The sequence below is a fragment of the Fusarium flagelliforme genome (genome assembly GCF_020744385.1).
Source record: "Fusarium flagelliforme strain FIESC 12 MPI-CAGE-AA-0113 chromosome Unknown B0J16scaffold_3, whole genome shotgun sequence".
Lineage (NCBI taxonomy): Eukaryota > Fungi > Ascomycota > Sordariomycetes > Hypocreales > Nectriaceae > Fusarium > Fusarium flagelliforme.
The window spans coordinates 1,491,850-1,508,734 of record NW_025763505.1 but is presented as its reverse complement, the minus strand read 5'-3'; the positions used below and the strand labels follow the sequence as shown (position 1 = coordinate 1,508,734).

Sequence of the window (16,885 nt, the reverse complement as noted above, 5' to 3'; positions counted from 1 at the left end):
GTACCAGTCTCAGACGGGCCGCAACAACCTCAGCAAAGCAGAGAAAAGCAAACAGATAGACACCATCAAAATTGCTTTCGACCTACGATCAAGGCGGCGTCAGGGATCTTGGTCAAACTGGCCAACTGGATCAACACCCGGACGACGGATTGGACCGTCCATGGCGCGCCACAACTTGTTCCCCTCCTTCATTCTCTCTCTGTCTGCTCATCATCCATGTAAGTCAAGTCGCAGCACAGTACTATTCTGTATGATATGTGCAATATGCAATATGCATTTGTCCGAGTCGCGTTCCTGCTCAAACTTAACAGGGACGGGCGGGCAAACATTGGCAGATTATGGATACTTGCTGCCCAATGGCAAAATATGTGTCTGGGCCGAGCAAGGTCATTCACCCATGGTACAGTAGTGGCTGCATGCCCAATGATTGACAGATTAATTAATTGATTGAACCCTTCGGAGATTGCGCTAACCGTCCGTCTAGCCAGGACGCTGATCCCAGCGCGATTTAGTTGCTTCCAATACGAAAGATGAAGAAATGAAAATACTACTCAAGCAATCACTGTCCATTTTACGACTTACCATTTGTTGCTCAGAAGACAAGGCTATCCATGACGAAAACAAGGCCAAGCCTAGAGCCCTACACACATGGCAAAGACATGGAGGCCAGACATGGATGCTGATGGGATGGACTAGGGACGGAATGGTAACTGGCCATGCTGCAATAGGCGGCAGGCGGCGGCTGTCAAACTGGCTCCAGAAAGGGCCGTCCCACTAGCCTGCCTCTGTCGATTTGCCCTGGCAAGCCCCAGTTCTACCTTGCTCAGAGTAGCGGTAGATCTCCGTTTCTTATCCAAAGACCAGTCATACTAAGGCAATCACCACAAAGCTCCAAAATTATACAGCATTGGGCATCTTGTCGTACGCACATTGATGTCCTTCACAGTACGGGATAGGATGGTCTGGCCTCGGACTCTGACCCACCATCATTCCAGTTGCGGCATCCCGAGAGCACCATGTCATCATGGTGCTGAGAAGGAGGGAGAGAGAACCCGGGTCGATATTGGTGTTGATAGTCTTTGATATGACTGCTGGCTCGCATCAACAAGTGCAACATCGAGTTACCATCAGCATGAATCGAGCTATAATCGATATGAAAAACGCGTCGCGAACGGACTTCAAAATAACCATTGCTTCAGATGAAGAACCGAAACATGCATCTCGCAACCTTCTCTGGATCTGTCATACATGAAATAACTCAAAAACTCAACCCAGGTGGACCACGTGCACCGGACTGTTACAGAGTGAGATAGCCACTCCAAATCCCCTCCTCGTCACGGTTTGGACTGGGGCCGCAAGTTACCTTGGTACCATATCTCCACGGGCCACGATGTTTGTCTGCACTAAACTTTGGCCAGTAAGCCATGCCGCTCAATGGCCTTGGCTTAAAGACTAGCAAGAGCAAGAGCGGCCAGGCTTGAAAGACAAGGATATGTCCATGGCTCGTAAGCGAAGAGGACCCTTAACAGCCTGAGGCACACGATTTACACTTGATTTGGTTATGCAATCCTGTAACCACGAGGCAAGCAGGACGAGGCGAGATGACACGACAGGCAAGGGAGAGACTATGGAATATGGATAGGACATCGGGGTATGGCATCCATTTGAGGGACAAGGCTGAGCGAATCAAACCGCCAACGCCTTGCTCATCAATCCCCCTCCCTTCCTTACCTTCCTACTCACCACGCCTTTGCCCCGTTTTCCTTTGAGACAGGTCTGAGCTCCGGATCTCACCTTCCGGTCGGGCTTTGACCTTGAAGCGCGCCGTGTATCAGGGTTCAATGCTCGAGAAGGAAATAAAAGGGAAAACCAGGAGTGACATATGAGGCCGCGCGGGCTGGTCCGCTCAAGGCTGAAGCTGAATGATTGCTGCACCAAGGGCTAAAAGCTGAATTGGCTTCATCACGACCACCCATGTCCCGTTTTCATTCTTTGATTCTCGTCTACTGGGTGAAACCCAGGTCAATGTCGACTTACTCGTGGCCTACGATAATTATCCTTGGCCGCTGGAGGTTTCTTTCCACCAAGCACCAGGATCATCAGAGACCCCTGTCTTTAAGAGCGGCCGGGCATTGCCGTTGCCATTGCTGCATAGTACTCTGTCTGTACTGTAGTCTAGTCGATCTTACTTTTGGGCCGTGTTGAGTCCCTGTTGCCGCTGTCCCATCACAGATTGGGCATTATACTACAACCAGCATGTTAATATTACGATTCGAAGCTTTGGGCTCTCAGGCCAGGCCATGTTTCGTCTGGGGAGGATCTTGTTTAACAGGTGACCAGCCCACCGAGTGGACTTTCTGCGGAAGAAATGGCTGGCCTATGACAACTCTCCATCGTCCATCTCCAGTTTAAACACGGACTAGTCAGCTATTGCCCATCGAATCGCATGGGTTTTGGCGCGCCGCGCTTTCTAGATCAAATACAGATACCCTATGAAAGCTGCAAGCTGATGGTTTTCAGATGGACTATCTCTCTAGCCCGAGCGCGACTTTTCTTCCTTCTCCTCTTGCAGAAAGCCCCAGTGGGCTAGCACTGACATGGCACGCCCCCTTCTTCTGACCTCATCCTTTATTGGAACTGAGCCATACCGTTACCCTCAACTCTCGTGGGAACAGGGTCGGTCTTGCCAGAGGGAAATGAGGGACTGACAGGTCCGAATACAAAATCCGCTATCGAAGTTGGTCTCGGAAAAGGCAACCACAGGCCCTTAGCATTGGCAGAAGGAACACGAAGAAACCCTATTGCTAGGGTAGCACCGTCAAGATGGATAATGATACTTTGGTCTTGCCCCAACGATTCTGGGCATATCTCGTTGCTTCTTCCGCTTCTTGTACCGCCGATCGGAAACTTGTGCCTACGGGTAATAGATTGATTGATAATGCCCTCTTTATACAGCCTTCACTATTAGACGGCCATCAGCCGGGGGATTTGTAGCTACCCACTGCTTCTCCCAACGGCTGACAATCCTCTTGCTTTTCCTGACCTGGCGCTGGTCTGTCCAGGATCAAGAAGAAGAAGAAGAAGACTCGGCTGAGAGCTCCATAGCAGTGCACCCTAGCTCACCGGTCTATCTCCGAACCCGAAGGCGTCCATCCCATTACCTCATGGGCCCGTCGTTTATCATTCGCTCTATGGTATGGGCTTGATCGAATTGCCGCGCCTGTTGGCGGGTGAGTACTGTATGTGTGCCTGTGTGTGAGCTTCCGTCTTGCCTACATGCTTAAGTTCTTTACTCGAGCTGTGAGGCATTGTCATACCCTTTTCGAACCACTCTCCGTCTTTATCAGCTTCATCCACACCTTAAGGCACTTGTACACACACACTTATACTACGTTTTAAGGATTCATCAGTTGTCTACAGAGGGCTCTGGATTTAACCCACTGCTCTCCCACACACACCATTTCTTGATCTCACGATTACAATACACACCCCTCCCCCCTTGTGAAGGGAACCCCCCACACCCTCGCCGATACTCCTCGTGCGCTCTGCATATGTATATGGAGAAAGGTCAACCTCTGGGGTCTCATCTTTACATATGTAGCAATGTGTATGGCTTTGGGTTTCGCTTGCTTGCACTGCACTACACTACACTGCACACATTGAAAAACGATATCCTCCTCAACGGTCTGGCCTCGTGTTGGAACGTTCGCCTCAAGTCCGTGGTCCACCATCGAAACTTTGTCTTGACGTTACCGTCCGGATCAAGCTACTGGCGGTCGTTTCTGGACATCGTTACTGTTTTACCGCCCCTGTGGCTTTCCTCATCCGCCCGCCCACCCTCCACCGACTCAGTCCGTTATTGTCTTGTTTTGTACATTACCCTGCCGCGTTTATCCTGAGACGGCGTTATTGTCTCCGCAATTTCCACGAGCTCAGCGAGAAAAAGCAAATAGAAGAAACTTCCCGTCGTGTCTCACTTTAGTGAGCTTGCGTAAAGACAAGCTGTTTCCACCCATCGAAAAAGGTTCACTGGAAGGCAGGACTGCTTTGAGATCCCAAGGTCAACCTTTCTGCGGCCCAAACGGCTCTAACAGCGCCAAACCATCATTAAGGGCAGACGCTCTGAAAGTATTCAGTGGTTGTGTGCTGATATTGGATCTTGTAAAGGTTTGCTCCAAGACACCCAACACCATCTACTGAGGTGCGAAATACACTGGGCTGGAACTTGGGAGACCAAGGACAAGCGGGATCACCTTCTATCTGCACATTCAGGAACCAATTCGGACCAGACGATGCATCGACAAATCAACCGATGTCAAACGTGAGGACCATCACACTAAATCTTCTGCTACCTCCATCTTCTGTTCCAGTTCCCTGGAACCCGGTCTGATCACATCACCATTCACATCCTGTCATTGAGCAATTCTTGGAGACGAGCCTCTTCTGGCTTTGGAAATCGCCTAGCTACTTTCCACGCTACATCTCTGATCCAGTGTCAGCTGGACAACATACGCTGCGATGAACCACGTTAATGGGACGTCTGCCATGGGCCAGGACAACACTATGGGCCAAAACAATGGGTATGGAAGTGATGTCTGGACGAGTATGAGCCCTTACAGCCAGAGTCCATACAGTGCCAGCCCTTTGACCGAATACCCATCCTTTGGTGCTTTTGGAGTCCATGGATTACCATCAGAATCGATAAACCGAATGCCACCACCACCAACACATCAAATGATACAGCCTGCACCACCTCCAATGGCCCATCAACAGCTTCCGTTGCTAAACACAAATCAGACATGGCCGAGCCAGTTGACAAATCCAGCTCCTGTACAAAGCTATCCAGCACCGCCTGTATCAGTGCCGCCAGCCGCCAGCGCCCCGCCTGTAGAAACTCCCAGGTTACCGACCCAGCACGAAAAGTCAAGGAAAACCCTGACTACGGAGCAAAAAAGAGCCATGTGCCAGTTTCACGAGGACAACCCCGGTACTCGACAGGCCGATATTGGAGCCCGCTTCGGCGTAGAGAGAAGGTAGGCGTTTTGGATACCAAGTCACACGTTCGCCGTAGGATCTGACAAAAGCATAACAGCACGGTTTCAAAGGTTCTCAGACACAAGGATCAGTACTTGAAACGAGATCAAGAGCCAGAAAACGCCGCCGTGAAGCGTGGGAAGGGCAAACATCCTGACTTCGACCGAACACTCAGCAACTATGTCAGGAGACAGCAACAACGCGGATTCCAGGTCAGCGATGAAGAGATTATGGAACAAGCAAGGCTGTTTGCCCACGCGAGCGGAAACCAGGAGAGTGTCCTGAACAATCTAAACAGCAGTTGGTTGCAAAAGTTCAAGCAAAAGCATGGGATTGGGGCAGGAAAATTGATGCGACGAGCTTCCGAAGCCAACATACCAGACAGTGCGAGGCTATCGACACTTGCCACTCAGTCCAGCGACTTATCGCCCGCGTCACCTACAGGACAGCTCTCGCCGCTCTCTGGAAGCAGAAGCGACGAGGAGGCCCATGTAGATGGAATCGACTTTGACTTTGGTTACAAGCATCCCGAGTCCCAATCAACGACATCGCTCTCCAGCGACTTCAGGGATAACGCTGCATCTTCATTTTCAACTGGCACGATGAGCCCTACAGGTACATTTACTTTCTCCCCTGACCCGAATGTGGGAGGCTTCCCCATGGATTTTCAACACAGGGAAAAGAGGAGTAACACGTTCCCATCCCTTAATATCGACTACGTGAACCAAATCTCATCAACAGAACCAATGACTCCTCGACACCCCCCATCGTCAACTGCACCGTCTTCCGCTTTGGAGTCACCCCAGCACGAATTACAAGCGCCATTCAGCATCGACACCAACGTCAACTCGCCACCTCCAATGCTACGCCGAAGTAGCAGCAACTCGAGTATAAACCGCTCCACTATAGTGACGACTGGCACATCGTCAACCCCAGTTGATTCATCTCCAGTTTCTCCATCTCAGGAAGATGCTCGCCGAGCAGCACAAACACTGCTTAATTACATCCAGTCAGCTGGTACTTTTGATACCAACGACTATATGTCTATTGTCCAGTTGACCAAAAAGCTCAAGATCCACCAAGGTCGACCATCAATTGGTGGCCTGTCCCGTATCCCTGAAGGCGACGTTGAAGCACCTGTCCTCCTATCGGCCAAGATGGAACCTGCCTGAACTTTTGTTGTCAAGTGAATTTATCATTCTTGTTTCTGTCTTACCATTTTAACTTGCTCTCGAACTGAGACGCTGAGAAGGTTGGAAGGATGGGGTGCTTTGGTCAAAGCCCTCGAGGGGCGTTGCTCTGTTCACCCCTTTAACATTCTTACCTCGCGGCTTTGATCGCAATCTGGACTATTAGGTTCAACTCGGAAACTCCCACCGATTTCGGCTGTCTATTAGGAAGAGAAACAAAAAAGAAAACTTATAAAAAAAAAGGAATCATAAAAAAAAACTCATCTTACAGGAACGGACAATTTCTTATACCCATACCCATACCACCCTCGAAGATTTGAATCTCCCGCTCACGCGAACCCGAACACTTACATACAAAACTCGTCCACACGAACCTACAACCAGAACAGCTCTTACGAAGAGCGAAGCATGAAGGAGAGGCAAAGGATTAGAAGGAGGCGGAAAATATGACGGCCGAAGTACAAATGGCAGAGACGTGGTACACATTGGAGCGAGGCTCCCAACAACAGTCCGGGGACAGCGCTACGCCCTGCTTTGTCAATGTCTGTTTATCTTTCTGGGCATATTCTTTATCTCTCCATCTTTGGGTTTCTTTCACTGCATACACGGCATCAACGCGGAGGAAATAATTATCTGCGCACACACTCTTTTCTTCATATTCTCATCATTTCTTGTCTGCTTTCCTGTTCAAAGACGAGAGGGTATTTGCTGCAAGGCACGGCACGGCATGGCATGGCACGGTACGGTACTAGGAACGAGGTAGTACATGGCTTACAGCTTACGAAGCACATCATCAGTGTTGCTGTTTTTCAGAACAGGAAAGCGAAAGAAGCCTCTTGGCTTGTTGCGTTAGGAGAATAGTTGAGCCAGGCCCATAGCCTGCTCAGGGGCTACCGCGATAGTCAAGCGTTTGGTGAACAAGGACATCCCTCCTTTAGTTGAATGGGCGGTATTTGTGCATTTAGGAATGTCCTTGCTCTTGAATAACTTATCCCTTACTCATTCATTGGCTACTTGTGATAAAATATTAGTGTATTAACAAAGGGGTATCATCAGTCTAAAAGAGCGTCTACAGATCTACTGTATCTATCTATCTACTCAGCCAAGTCTTTCCTCCCATAACTCCGTCACACCTTTCTCGGTAAGTTCAGGCATCAATCTGGCAAGCACCAATTCGAGAATGCTGTACATGAGATGTTTGTTGCAGTACTCGTCGTCAAGTACAAGGAGAAGCCGCTCCATCTGATCCACAAGGTCTTCGTCTTCCGATGAGTCGTCCTGGGCCTTCGTGCCTCGCCGCCATAAGCGACCGCCGAAATACAGTCTTCCCACGCCCTTCGGTAGCAATTCCCAAAGCGAGTTAGCCGCTCTACGACGCAGGGCGTGTAGCTCGGCCTCGGAAGATGGTGGGAATAGGGATGCCTTACCAGGGGCATTATTGGGGAAAAGAACGCCGCGAAGGGTGCGTAGAAGAGGGGGCAGATTTGAAGGAGAGAAGAGAGAATTGATATGATGCGACAAGAGCCTGTGTGAAAGAAAAACGCAGATTAGCACATAATCACTGCACATTGTGTTCCAAAGTAATGCGGCGCGTGGGGTTCAATGATCGGAAACATTGTACGCAGCAAGGGGCACGTCGATTGTCGGCCTAGCCGATGGGATGGGATGCAATGCAATGCAATGCGAGGTTGAGAAGCAAAATACAGGGCAAGACGAGGCTGTTGAGCCCTTATTGGATAACAGTTTTCTTTCAATTGGCTCATAAGGTGGTGCCTCGGTGCTGATCCGCCCATGAATGGATGAGACGGAGCAAATAAGGGCCAAGGGAGCGGCAGCAGGGCAAAACTTGCAAGGTGCGGGGAAATACATCAAGAGGCATATTCTTCGTCAGTGTATCTCATGCAGGAGGAGATGTGAGATTACACAACAGGCACACAGACAATGAGGCCGAGGCTGCGTGTGGGTAGCGTGTCATTAGACGGCCCTGATTTTCCCCTCAAGCCGAGTCAAGGGTTGTGCAAGAGTCCCGCATAGAGGTTGCAAAGAACCCAATGGTCTCCAGTATGTCTTGATTCTTTGAAGAAAGTTGAAGTCAACCAGTCAGGCTATGTGGAGGCCGGCAAGTTGGAGGGCTTATTGGGGCAGTGAAAACATCAACTGTGACCTTTGCCCTCGTGGAGAAGCCGCGATAACGTCTTGGGAATGATTCTTGAGGGCGGGTGGCGCGGCACGGGTCGAGAGTCAATTCAAGCTCATTGATGCGTCTTGGAACGGGTGGTCCCTTTGGAAAAGCTGACATGGGCTGGGCGCGTAATCTTGACATCCTGCTGGACAGGAAAGCCTAGCCCAGAGACCATGCCGGGCAATCATATCGCAAAGGCAGCGTCATGCCTCAATTGGCTGAGCACCAAATTCCAAGACCCATATCAATCCTGATCGAGGTGCGAAAAGGTCAACAAGGAAACAGTATTACCTTGATACAATTATCCCCATCACGCCTCGTGTTGTAATTAGATATGCGCTGCATGGGTGTGCATCGGCAACGGCTTCTCACCCAACAATCAACAAAAGTCAAGGACGGCATGACCCGCTCCCAAGACTGGGCGGGCCGACGAAGTTTGCCGTGACGTTGAACAACTCTGTTTCTGAAAGCTCACTGGAGCATCGGGAGGTCCAGTGACTCTGGAATCATGCGAGGTGAAATGTCTGGTGATGCTGTAGGTGTGAAGAAGAAAAGAAACACTCATATCTTACCTGTCAACGGGGCCATCAGGGCCAGCGATTCGTCCAGGCCCATTGACCGCGCCGTATTGTAGAAGTGACAGAAAGCCATCAAGCCAAGGCATGCGTAGGCTTAGTTCAAGCAAATTTCCAAGGCATGTCCATAATCGACATGATAGGATGGGCGCCTTGATGTAGTCAGATGCATCATGGGTCGATGAGACACTGGCGGGCTTGTCATGATCCAGCAATGCTTCCTTTTCGTCTATGGGCGTGGTTCTAGCAGGAAGGGATGAAGCCATCACCAGAGCGGAAGTGATAAATCGGAGTGAAGCGACAACCAACATTCCAAGCTGGATAACGCCGAGAAACATGGATCTTACAGAAGATCTCACAGACCAGGCGCGACGACCCTTGACCTCGAGCTTTGGCTCAGGGGCGGCTTCGTTCTGGGATCCTGCTACCGCTGGCTCTTGGTCCCTTTTCTGCCGTAAAACCCTAGCTGTGATGCAAATACCCTCGTATAACATCCATGGCTGCGAAGCTTTATTGGCTATGATATTGCCAATTATAAGTTCAGAGAAGATTTGCTCAACGAGACTCGTTAGACATGGATTCTCCAGGTCTTCCGTGGGCAAGAGAATCGCGAGGATGCCTTGGACTAGTAATTGGCGATACAGGGCTTCGTTTTCATTCTGGTCAGATACTGTGTCCGGTTTGACAGGGTCCGGTACTGGTGCTAGGTGCGGAAGAGGGCACAATGCATGGTATGCCTCTCGTGGATCTACCTCCACAGGGGGCCTTGCGATAGTGCTGTGGGAAATTCGGTATGCTAATCGGGGTTAGAGAAAGGTGATCCGCAAATGCACGACGCTCTTACAAGTGATGTGCTTGTCCAGCAAGTCAGGTATCTCGTCTAAAACCAAAGTTTCCAGATCAACCTTGCGGAAGCGCTGCTCAAGTGCTCGCGAACAGTGAGCGATGATGTGTAGGACTTCCGCAATGAAGTTCTCATCTGTAGTGATCTTACTATACCAGCTTTGGACGAATTCTCTTAGGACAATAGCGAGAATCGCATATAGCTGGAGATCGACATCGTTGCGACTAGTCAAAGGCGGAAGTAGCTCGTCAATGGGCACTTGCGTATCGCGACTCTTATCACCGAGCTGAGGAGAGCACAGCGTCCGGCGTATCAGAAGCGAAGTCGCCCGGTCGGACAAGGGATCAGTCGTATTGGAGCGCGTCGAACGGCGTGGAGGAGAGGTCGCAGTAGTAGCCGTGGCAGCAGCAGCAGCAGAGGAAGGCGGTTCAGCGTCAAAGGTCACCGACTTGGGGCGTGGGGCCGGCGGTCTGGCAGGAGAGAAGGCCGGGGCCACAGAAGGAGTGGCTGTCATTGCCGGAGTGATTGGGGAGTTTCTGCTACCATGACCCGATAAAGGAGGCGAGGCGAGGCGAGAGGGTGGTTGTGATGAGTTTGCGTTGAGTTCAATTATGTGCTTGAGGATGAAGTCAAGTTAACAGCAGGTCGCAGGGGAGGCCGCATGTTAAGCTCCTTCCTGTCCATGCATGACACGGGTTGGCCCGCCGCCTGAACCGTGCACTGCAGGCGCGGGGGAGCCGCATGCATGAAATACCATGTCCTGCACCTTCCGAGTACAGTCCAGAGACAAAAAAAGCATTCCAGGCGTATCTACAGTTTAAGCCACAATACTATTGTGTACCTACCTACCTGAGTACCTAGGTAAATACTAGTATACCTACTAAGGTACCTGTTTTCCAAACTCTGAGTCAAAATCAAGTACGGAAACGTTCTTCAAATGGTGCGGGAGACATTCTTTTTCTGCTACCTCACTCCCCAAGACGTAGAGCAAAGGCACGATGCTTCCGGTGATGATCTATCCATATACACAAAGCTAGGTATGCTACAGATTTTGTACAATATGGTACAAGAGACTCATCTCTTTCTTATTCTTGTTCACTTTACACTTCTTTAAGCATCCCTGGTAGCCGTCTCGTATCTGTAAAGCCAATGTTAGCTCAAGCCACTCACGCAAATGTAACAGCAACGTACCTCTTTCCACGGAATGCCCACACACCCCAGTTACCGCAACTGACATCCTGAGGGTCCATATCGTTCAGGTCCCATCGGAGACTCCTGAATTTGTTTTCGCCGGGTTGCAACAAAATGTCGAACTCTCCCTTCGACTTCTTGTTCACCCACTCAACATCGCGTTCCATATCGAATTGGGTATAGCCTGTGCTGATGATAGGAACCTTGGTCTCTAGCAGAAGAGGGAGAGTCTCCTCCCACTCATGGCTGCTTGCAGGATGACCTAGACCGGGGTGGAACAACACGAAGCAGTCAAAATAAGGATCATATGGCGCAAAGTGCTGTGTCTGGTGAATTGTGTGGTAATAGTCCACGATCGTGCTGATCTTCATCTTGAACCAGACACGATCCTCAACTACGGCACCAAAAGGGTTTGAAGGAGTGCGCTCTGGCAATGGGAACTCTTCATCACGGTTGGCCATGCTTTCAGGCCCAACAAAAATGAGATGAAGTCGGGCTTCAGGGAACATATGAGCCAATTGTACCCAAGCAGGTCGTGGAAGCGAAGACTCAGCACGAGCTCCTAAGATGAAGACTCTCACGGCTGGAGCTTCAGGCTTCAGTTCACCGACACCAGTTCCTCGACCGGACTTGGGAGGGTGTAGGTTGTATCGCAGCGCTGTTACCATAGATCAGTCGGGACTCTTGCTCCTGGTCAATCATCAGTACTAACCGCTGAAACTCTTCAGTCCTTCTGTGGTCATTCGCTCCCCTGCCTTGATACTGTATGGGCTAAGTTCATGAAGAATACTGCCAATGGTTACTGGGTATGTCAGAAGACGAGTAATCTGTCTCATTTGACGGTCAGAATTGACAGCATCAAACTCTCTGGTGTACATGAAAGTATCCCAGTTTGTCATGTTAATAGCCGCATGCTCCATCTGAAGATCAGGGAGGTTGCCTTCCTCAAACACTCGGCCGGATCGCAAGTCGTGATCATCTTCGTTAATCTGCCGCAGAGTATCGCAGACTTCAAGGTGCTTCTCGTAGTCGTCCATCCAATGTTCCTCGCAGCAATAGACAGGCAAGCCACAGTCGGGACACTCAAAGTTCACATGCTCTGGTGGCTGAGTGCCGTTTGCAGCTTCAGGGTCCTCGGGTTTCGGGGCAATTGTCGGGAGCTTTGTTTGCTGGTGATCAGGATGGGGGCAGTAGGCGTGCTGTCGCATAAAAGCAGCCCGTTGTCGGAATTCAGGGACAGGTGATTTCGAAAATGGATGGAAGAGGTCATCTTGACTAAGACGCAAAGATGATCGAGACGGTTTGGTCGTTGCGGAAGCAGCGGCCTCGGATTTCTTGGTTGGATTGGTCGAAAAGTCTCGGTTGACGGACGCAGTGGTCTTTCGCTTCTGATCTTTCGCAGTAGAGTGAACACTTCGGAAATGATGGGCTGATATCCTCATCCATGGCTTTGCTGTCGCTCCCGAGGCCAATTGCCTTCGCATAGTTGCAGAGCATTGCCCGCAGAGGCTCGAGGCCGCTCTTCTTAAAGCCGGCTCCATTTTCTTTAGCAAAGACGACCGATATCCGGACGTCAATGATGTTACTGACGTCTTCTGAAGACCTGATATCGTTGAAGTGGGATAATTCGAAGGAGCTCGGGCCACCATAGTCTGCGCCGCAAAATAATTCCTCCGATGCGCGCCAAACTTTTGACATGAAAGCTCGCTCAGGGTTTCAAAAGCTCCAACCATCAGCTTCGACGCGACACATTCTGACCTGCACCTGTTTTTGAAGCCGCGCAGGCTCATCTGCGCCTAGCCGCAAACATGGCGACCACATCGAACATGTTTATGTACTCGCTGACGGTCCAGCCACCTACCAATGTCACACAGGCGGTCCTGGGCCAGTTCGCAGGCACTAGGGAACAGCTCATCATCACTGGTGCTGGCTCGCAGCTCTCTCTACTGCGACCTGATCCCTCTCAAGGAAAAGTAATTACTCTTCTCTCCCACGATGTATTTGGCATCATCCGTTCCCTCGCCGCCTTCCGGTTAGCTGGTAGCAATAAGGGTAAGTCAATCCAAAACCCCTCTCAGGAAAATCACTTAGTGATGTTCGAAAGCGATGCCATAGACGCGTCGACCACAGCGCCACCAGAACTCGAGGTCCTGTTGTAGAAAATCCCAAGGCTAACAAAGAGTTTCGCAGACTACTTGATCATTGCTTCTGACTCTGGTCGGATCACAATTATCGAGTATCTCCCCGCCCAGAACCGCTTCCAGCGACTGCACCTTGAAACTTTTGGCAAGTCGGGTGTGAGACGGGTTATTCCTGGCGAGTATCTTGCTTGTGACCCTAAGGGGCGGGCGTGTTTAATTGCCTCAACTGAGAAGAACAAGCTTGTCTATGTTCTCAACCGGAATTCACAAGCCGAGCTTACCATCTCGTCACCGCTTGAGGCCCACAAACCCGGGGTTCTCGTCATCTCTATGGTTGCACTTGACGTCGGGTATTCAAACCCTGTCTTTGCCGCACTTGAGATCGACTATTCCGAGGTTGATCAAGATTCCACAGGTCAGGCAATGGATGAATTAGACACCCAGCTTGTGTATTATGAGCTTGATCTAGGACTCAACCACGTCGTTCGAAAATGGTCAGACCCTGTCGACCCTACTGCCTCAATACTGTTCCAGGTACCAGGTGGTAATGACGGCCCCAGCGGTGTGTTAGTCTGCGGCGAGGAAAACATCACGTATCGACACTCAAACCAAGAGGCTTTCCGAGTTGCTATTCCTCGTCGACGCGGGGCCACCGAAGATCCCAATCGCAAGCGCACAATCGTGTCCGGCATTATGCACAAACTGAAGGGCAACACCGGTGCTTTCTTCTTCCTATTGCAAACAGACGATGGCGACCTCTTCAAACTCTCAATCGACATGGTTGAAGATGGAGAAGGCAACCCAACCGGAGAAGTTAAGAGACTCAAGATCAAATATTTCGACACTGTTCCGGTGGCATCCAGTCTTTGCATCCTCAAGAGTGGATTTCTCTATGTTGCTACCCAATTTGGTAATTACTCGTTCTACCAATTTGAAAAACTTGGTGACGATGATGAGGAACTGGAGTTCTACAGTGATGATTTCCCTGCGGACCCCAAGGCCTCCTACGAACCTGTCTATTTCCACCCTCGCCCGACTGAGAACCTGGCTTTGGTCGAGAGTATCCCTGCCATGAACCCCCTCTTGGATTGCAAGGTCGCGAACCTCACCGGGGAAGACGCTCCTCAAATATACACTATATGCGGCAATGGCCCCCGAAGCAGCTTCAGAATGCTAAAGCATGGGCTGGAAGTCAATGAGATCGTTGCTTCTGAGCTTCCTGGAATACCTTCTGCTGTGTGGACCTTGAAGCTGAATCGTTCGGAACAATATGATGCTTACATCGTTTTGTCATTTACCAATGGAACACTTGTTCTCAGCATCGGGGAGACGGTCGAGGAGGTGAGCGACTCGGGTTTCCTCACGAGCGTGCCCACATTAGCAGCTCAGCTTCTTGGTGATGACGGCCTGATCCAGGTCCATCCTAAAGGCATTCGACACATCCGTAATGGACATGTCAATGAATGGGCAGCTCCACAGCATCGGTCGATTGTTGCCGCTACTGCCAATGCTCATCAAGTCGCGGTGGCTCTTAGCTCCGGCGAGATAGTGTACTTCGAGATGGACGCTGATGGCTCGCTGGCCGAGTATGATGAGAAGAAGGAAATGTTTGGGACAGTCACATGCTTGAGTCTGGGTGACGTTCCTGAAGGACGCCTGAGAAGCTCCTTCTTGGCTGTCGGCTGTGACGACTGCACTGTTCGTATTCTCAGTCTTGACCCTGAATCGACTTTGGAAAACAAGTCGGTACAGGCTTTGACAGCGGCCCCGACGTCGTTGGCTATCATCGCCATGGAAGACTCTTCATCGGGTGGCTCTACACTATATCTTCACATCGGACTCCACTCCGGTGTGTATCTCAGGACTGTTCTTGATGAGATCACCGGCGAATTGACAGACACCCGTCAAAAGTTCCTCGGGCCCAAGGAGGTTAGGTTATTCCAAGTTACCGTTCAGGGTAAGACCTGTGTACTTGGGCTTAGCTCCAGGCCATGGCTTGGCTACGCAGATCCTATTACCAAGGGATTTGTTGTGACACCTCTCAGCTACGTTGATCTAGAATGGGGCTGGAATTTCAGCAGTGAACAGTGCGAGGAAGGCATTGTTGGCATCCAAGGCCAGTCGCTACGGTACGTTAAGTCAAAGCCCCCAATTCCCTGTTTGAAGTTGCATATGATGAGAAACGGATTCCTATGCCTTGGGCAATGAGGCCTTATTACGCATTTTTTCCAATTGTTCCTACTGAAGCAACAAATTTTTCACAACATTTCTATAGCGTTCTTGACCAAAACAGAAGCTAATACTCATAGAATTTTCAACATCGATCGACTTGGCGAGACTTTGATCCAAAAGTCTATACCTTTAACTTATACCCCCAAGAAGCTCGTCAAACATCCCGAACAACCTCTGTTCTACACTATCGAAGCGGATAACAATACCTTGCCACCTGAATTGAGAGCACAGCTCTTGGCCGATCCTGGAGTTGTGAATGGTGACTCTAGGATTCTTCCACCTGAGGACTTTGGGTATCCCAAGGGTACTCGAAGATGGGCATCCTGCATCAACGTGATTGATCCCCTATCTGAAGAAGGACAGGTTTTGCAAACCATTGACTTAGAAAACAACGAGGCAGCTGTCAGCGCAGCCATCGTGTCGTTCGCCAGCCAAGACAATGAGAGCTTTCTTGTTGTTGGTACTGGTAAGGATATGGTGGTTAATCCGAGAAGCTTCTCGGAAGGGTATCTCCATATTTACCGATTCTCGGAGGGTGGGCGAGAGCTTGAGTTCATACATAAGACCAAGGTCGAAGAACCACCGCTGGCCTTGCTGGCTTTCCAAGGGAGAGTCCTCGTAGCTGTCGGCACACAACTTCGTATATATGACTTGGGTATGAGGCAAATGCTTCGCAAGTCCCAAGCCGAGGTTGCATCACAACAGATTGTGTCACTGAACACACAAGGCAGTCGTATCATCGTAGGTGATGTTCAGCAGGGCGTTACATACGTTGTCTACAAGCCTGCTTCAAACAAGCTCATTCCCTTTGTCGATGATACGATCGCAAGATGGACAACATGTACGACCATGGTTGATTACGAGTCAGTGGCTGGTGGCGACAAATTCGGTAATATGTTCATTGTGCGCTGTCCGGAAAAGGCCAGTGAAGAGGCTGATGAGGAGCAATCTGGTTTGCATTTGATTAATGCGCGAGACTACCTCCACGGCACACCTCACCGAGTGAGCTTGATGTGCCATTTCTATACACAGGATATCCCGACCAGTATTGCCAAGACAAGTCTTGTGGTCGGCGGGCAAGAAATCTTGCTTTGGAGTGGTATCATGGGCACAATCGGAGTTTTTATTCCATTCGTCAGTCGTGAAGACGCGGATTTCTTCCAAAATCTCGAACAACATCTGAGGACTGAGGATCCCCCACTTGCCGGACGAGATCATCTCATGTATCGCGGTTACTATGCTCCTGTCAAGGGAGTCATCGATGGTGACCTATGTGAACGATACAACCTTCTACCAAACGATAAGAAGCAGATGATCGCAGGCGAGTTGGATCGTTCGGTCCGGGAGATCGAGAGGAAGATTTCTGTAAGTCGAACCCCTCGCCACTATTTAAACAGTACGCTAATCAAGCTCTAGGACATTCGTACGCGATCTGCATTTTAATGAGAAAACATGGTATCTTTGGTATATCATGGAGGCTATTGTACAAAACTTGC

General features: G+C 50.2%; 4 protein-coding genes across 4 annotated transcripts; 2 read left to right on the top strand and 2 right to left on the bottom strand.

Moving 5' to 3' along the window:
* The first annotated feature begins 4,209 nt into the window (after positions 1 to 4,209).
* On the top strand, positions 4,210 to 6,485 carry B0J16DRAFT_95093 (uncharacterized protein). Its single transcript, XM_046134738.1, has 2 exons — positions 4,210 to 5,033; positions 5,093 to 6,485. Exons 1-2 carry the CDS (start codon positions 4,519 to 4,521, stop codon positions 6,204 to 6,206), a joined length of 1,629 nt encoding a protein of 542 aa, XP_045984412.1. The 5' UTR covers positions 4,210 to 4,518; the 3' UTR covers positions 6,207 to 6,485.
* Positions 6,486 to 7,237: 752 nt separating this feature from the next.
* B0J16DRAFT_337296 (PXA domain-containing protein) lies at positions 7,238 to 10,513 on the bottom strand. The gene is made up of 3 exons (XM_046127340.1): positions 9,826 to 10,513; positions 8,979 to 9,777; positions 7,238 to 7,749 (listed from the first exon to the last, which is right to left on the bottom strand). The coding sequence occupies exons 1-3, from the start codon at positions 10,337 to 10,339 to the stop codon at positions 7,323 to 7,325; spliced, it is 1,740 nt and encodes a 579-aa protein (XP_045984411.1). The 5' UTR covers positions 10,340 to 10,513; the 3' UTR covers positions 7,238 to 7,322.
* A 117-nt stretch (positions 10,514 to 10,630) lies between these two features.
* On the bottom strand, positions 10,631 to 12,649 carry B0J16DRAFT_302069 (zinc-finger of mitochondrial splicing suppressor 51-domain-containing protein). The gene is made up of 3 exons (XM_046124623.1): positions 11,729 to 12,649; positions 11,017 to 11,674; positions 10,631 to 10,963 (listed from the first exon to the last, which is right to left on the bottom strand). The coding sequence occupies exons 1-3, from the start codon at positions 12,555 to 12,557 to the stop codon at positions 10,936 to 10,938; spliced, it is 1,515 nt and encodes a 504-aa protein (XP_045984410.1). The 5' UTR covers positions 12,558 to 12,649; the 3' UTR covers positions 10,631 to 10,935.
* Positions 12,650 to 12,824: 175 nt separating this feature from the next.
* On the top strand, positions 12,825 to 16,805 carry B0J16DRAFT_264818 (CPSF A subunit region-domain-containing protein; the record flags this gene model as incomplete). Its single annotated transcript, XM_046123375.1, has 3 exons — positions 12,825 to 13,068; positions 13,207 to 15,286; positions 15,467 to 16,805. The coding sequence occupies 3 exons, from the start codon at positions 12,825 to 12,827 to the stop codon at positions 16,803 to 16,805; spliced, it is 3,663 nt and encodes a 1,220-aa protein (XP_045984409.1).
* Positions 16,806 to 16,885: the final 80 nt, after the last annotated feature.

Excerpts from the sequence above, each read along its gene's own strand:
- B0J16DRAFT_337296 (XM_046127340.1), bottom strand. The coding sequence starts at position 10,339 with ATGACAGCCACTCCTTCTGTGGCCCCGGCCTTCTCTCCTGCCAGACCG. Across the intron at positions 9,778-9,825 it reads GCTGGACAAGCACATCACTT|CATACCGAATTTCCCACAGC; the intron begins GTAAGAGCGTCG and ends AACCCCGATTAG. Across the intron at positions 7,750-8,978 it reads CCTGATGGCCCCGTTGACAG|GCTCTTGTCGCATCATATCA; the intron begins GTAAGATATGAG and ends TCTTTCACACAG.
- B0J16DRAFT_95093 (XM_046134738.1), top strand. The coding sequence starts at position 4,519 with ATGAACCACGTTAATGGGACGTCTGCCATGGGCCAGGACAACACTATG. Across the intron at positions 5,034-5,092 it reads CGCTTCGGCGTAGAGAGAAG|CACGGTTTCAAAGGTTCTCA; the intron begins GTAGGCGTTTTG and ends AAAGCATAACAG.
- B0J16DRAFT_302069 (XM_046124623.1), bottom strand. The coding sequence starts at position 12,557 with ATGGAGCCGGCTTTAAGAAGAGCGGCCTCGAGCCTCTGCGGGCAATGC. Across the intron at positions 11,675-11,728 it reads AGGACTGAAGAGTTTCAGCG|CGCTGCGATACAACCTACAC; the intron begins GTTAGTACTGAT and ends CTATGGTAACAG. Across the intron at positions 10,964-11,016 it reads TGGGCATTCCGTGGAAAGAG|ATACGAGACGGCTACCAGGG; the intron begins GTACGTTGCTGT and ends TTGGCTTTACAG.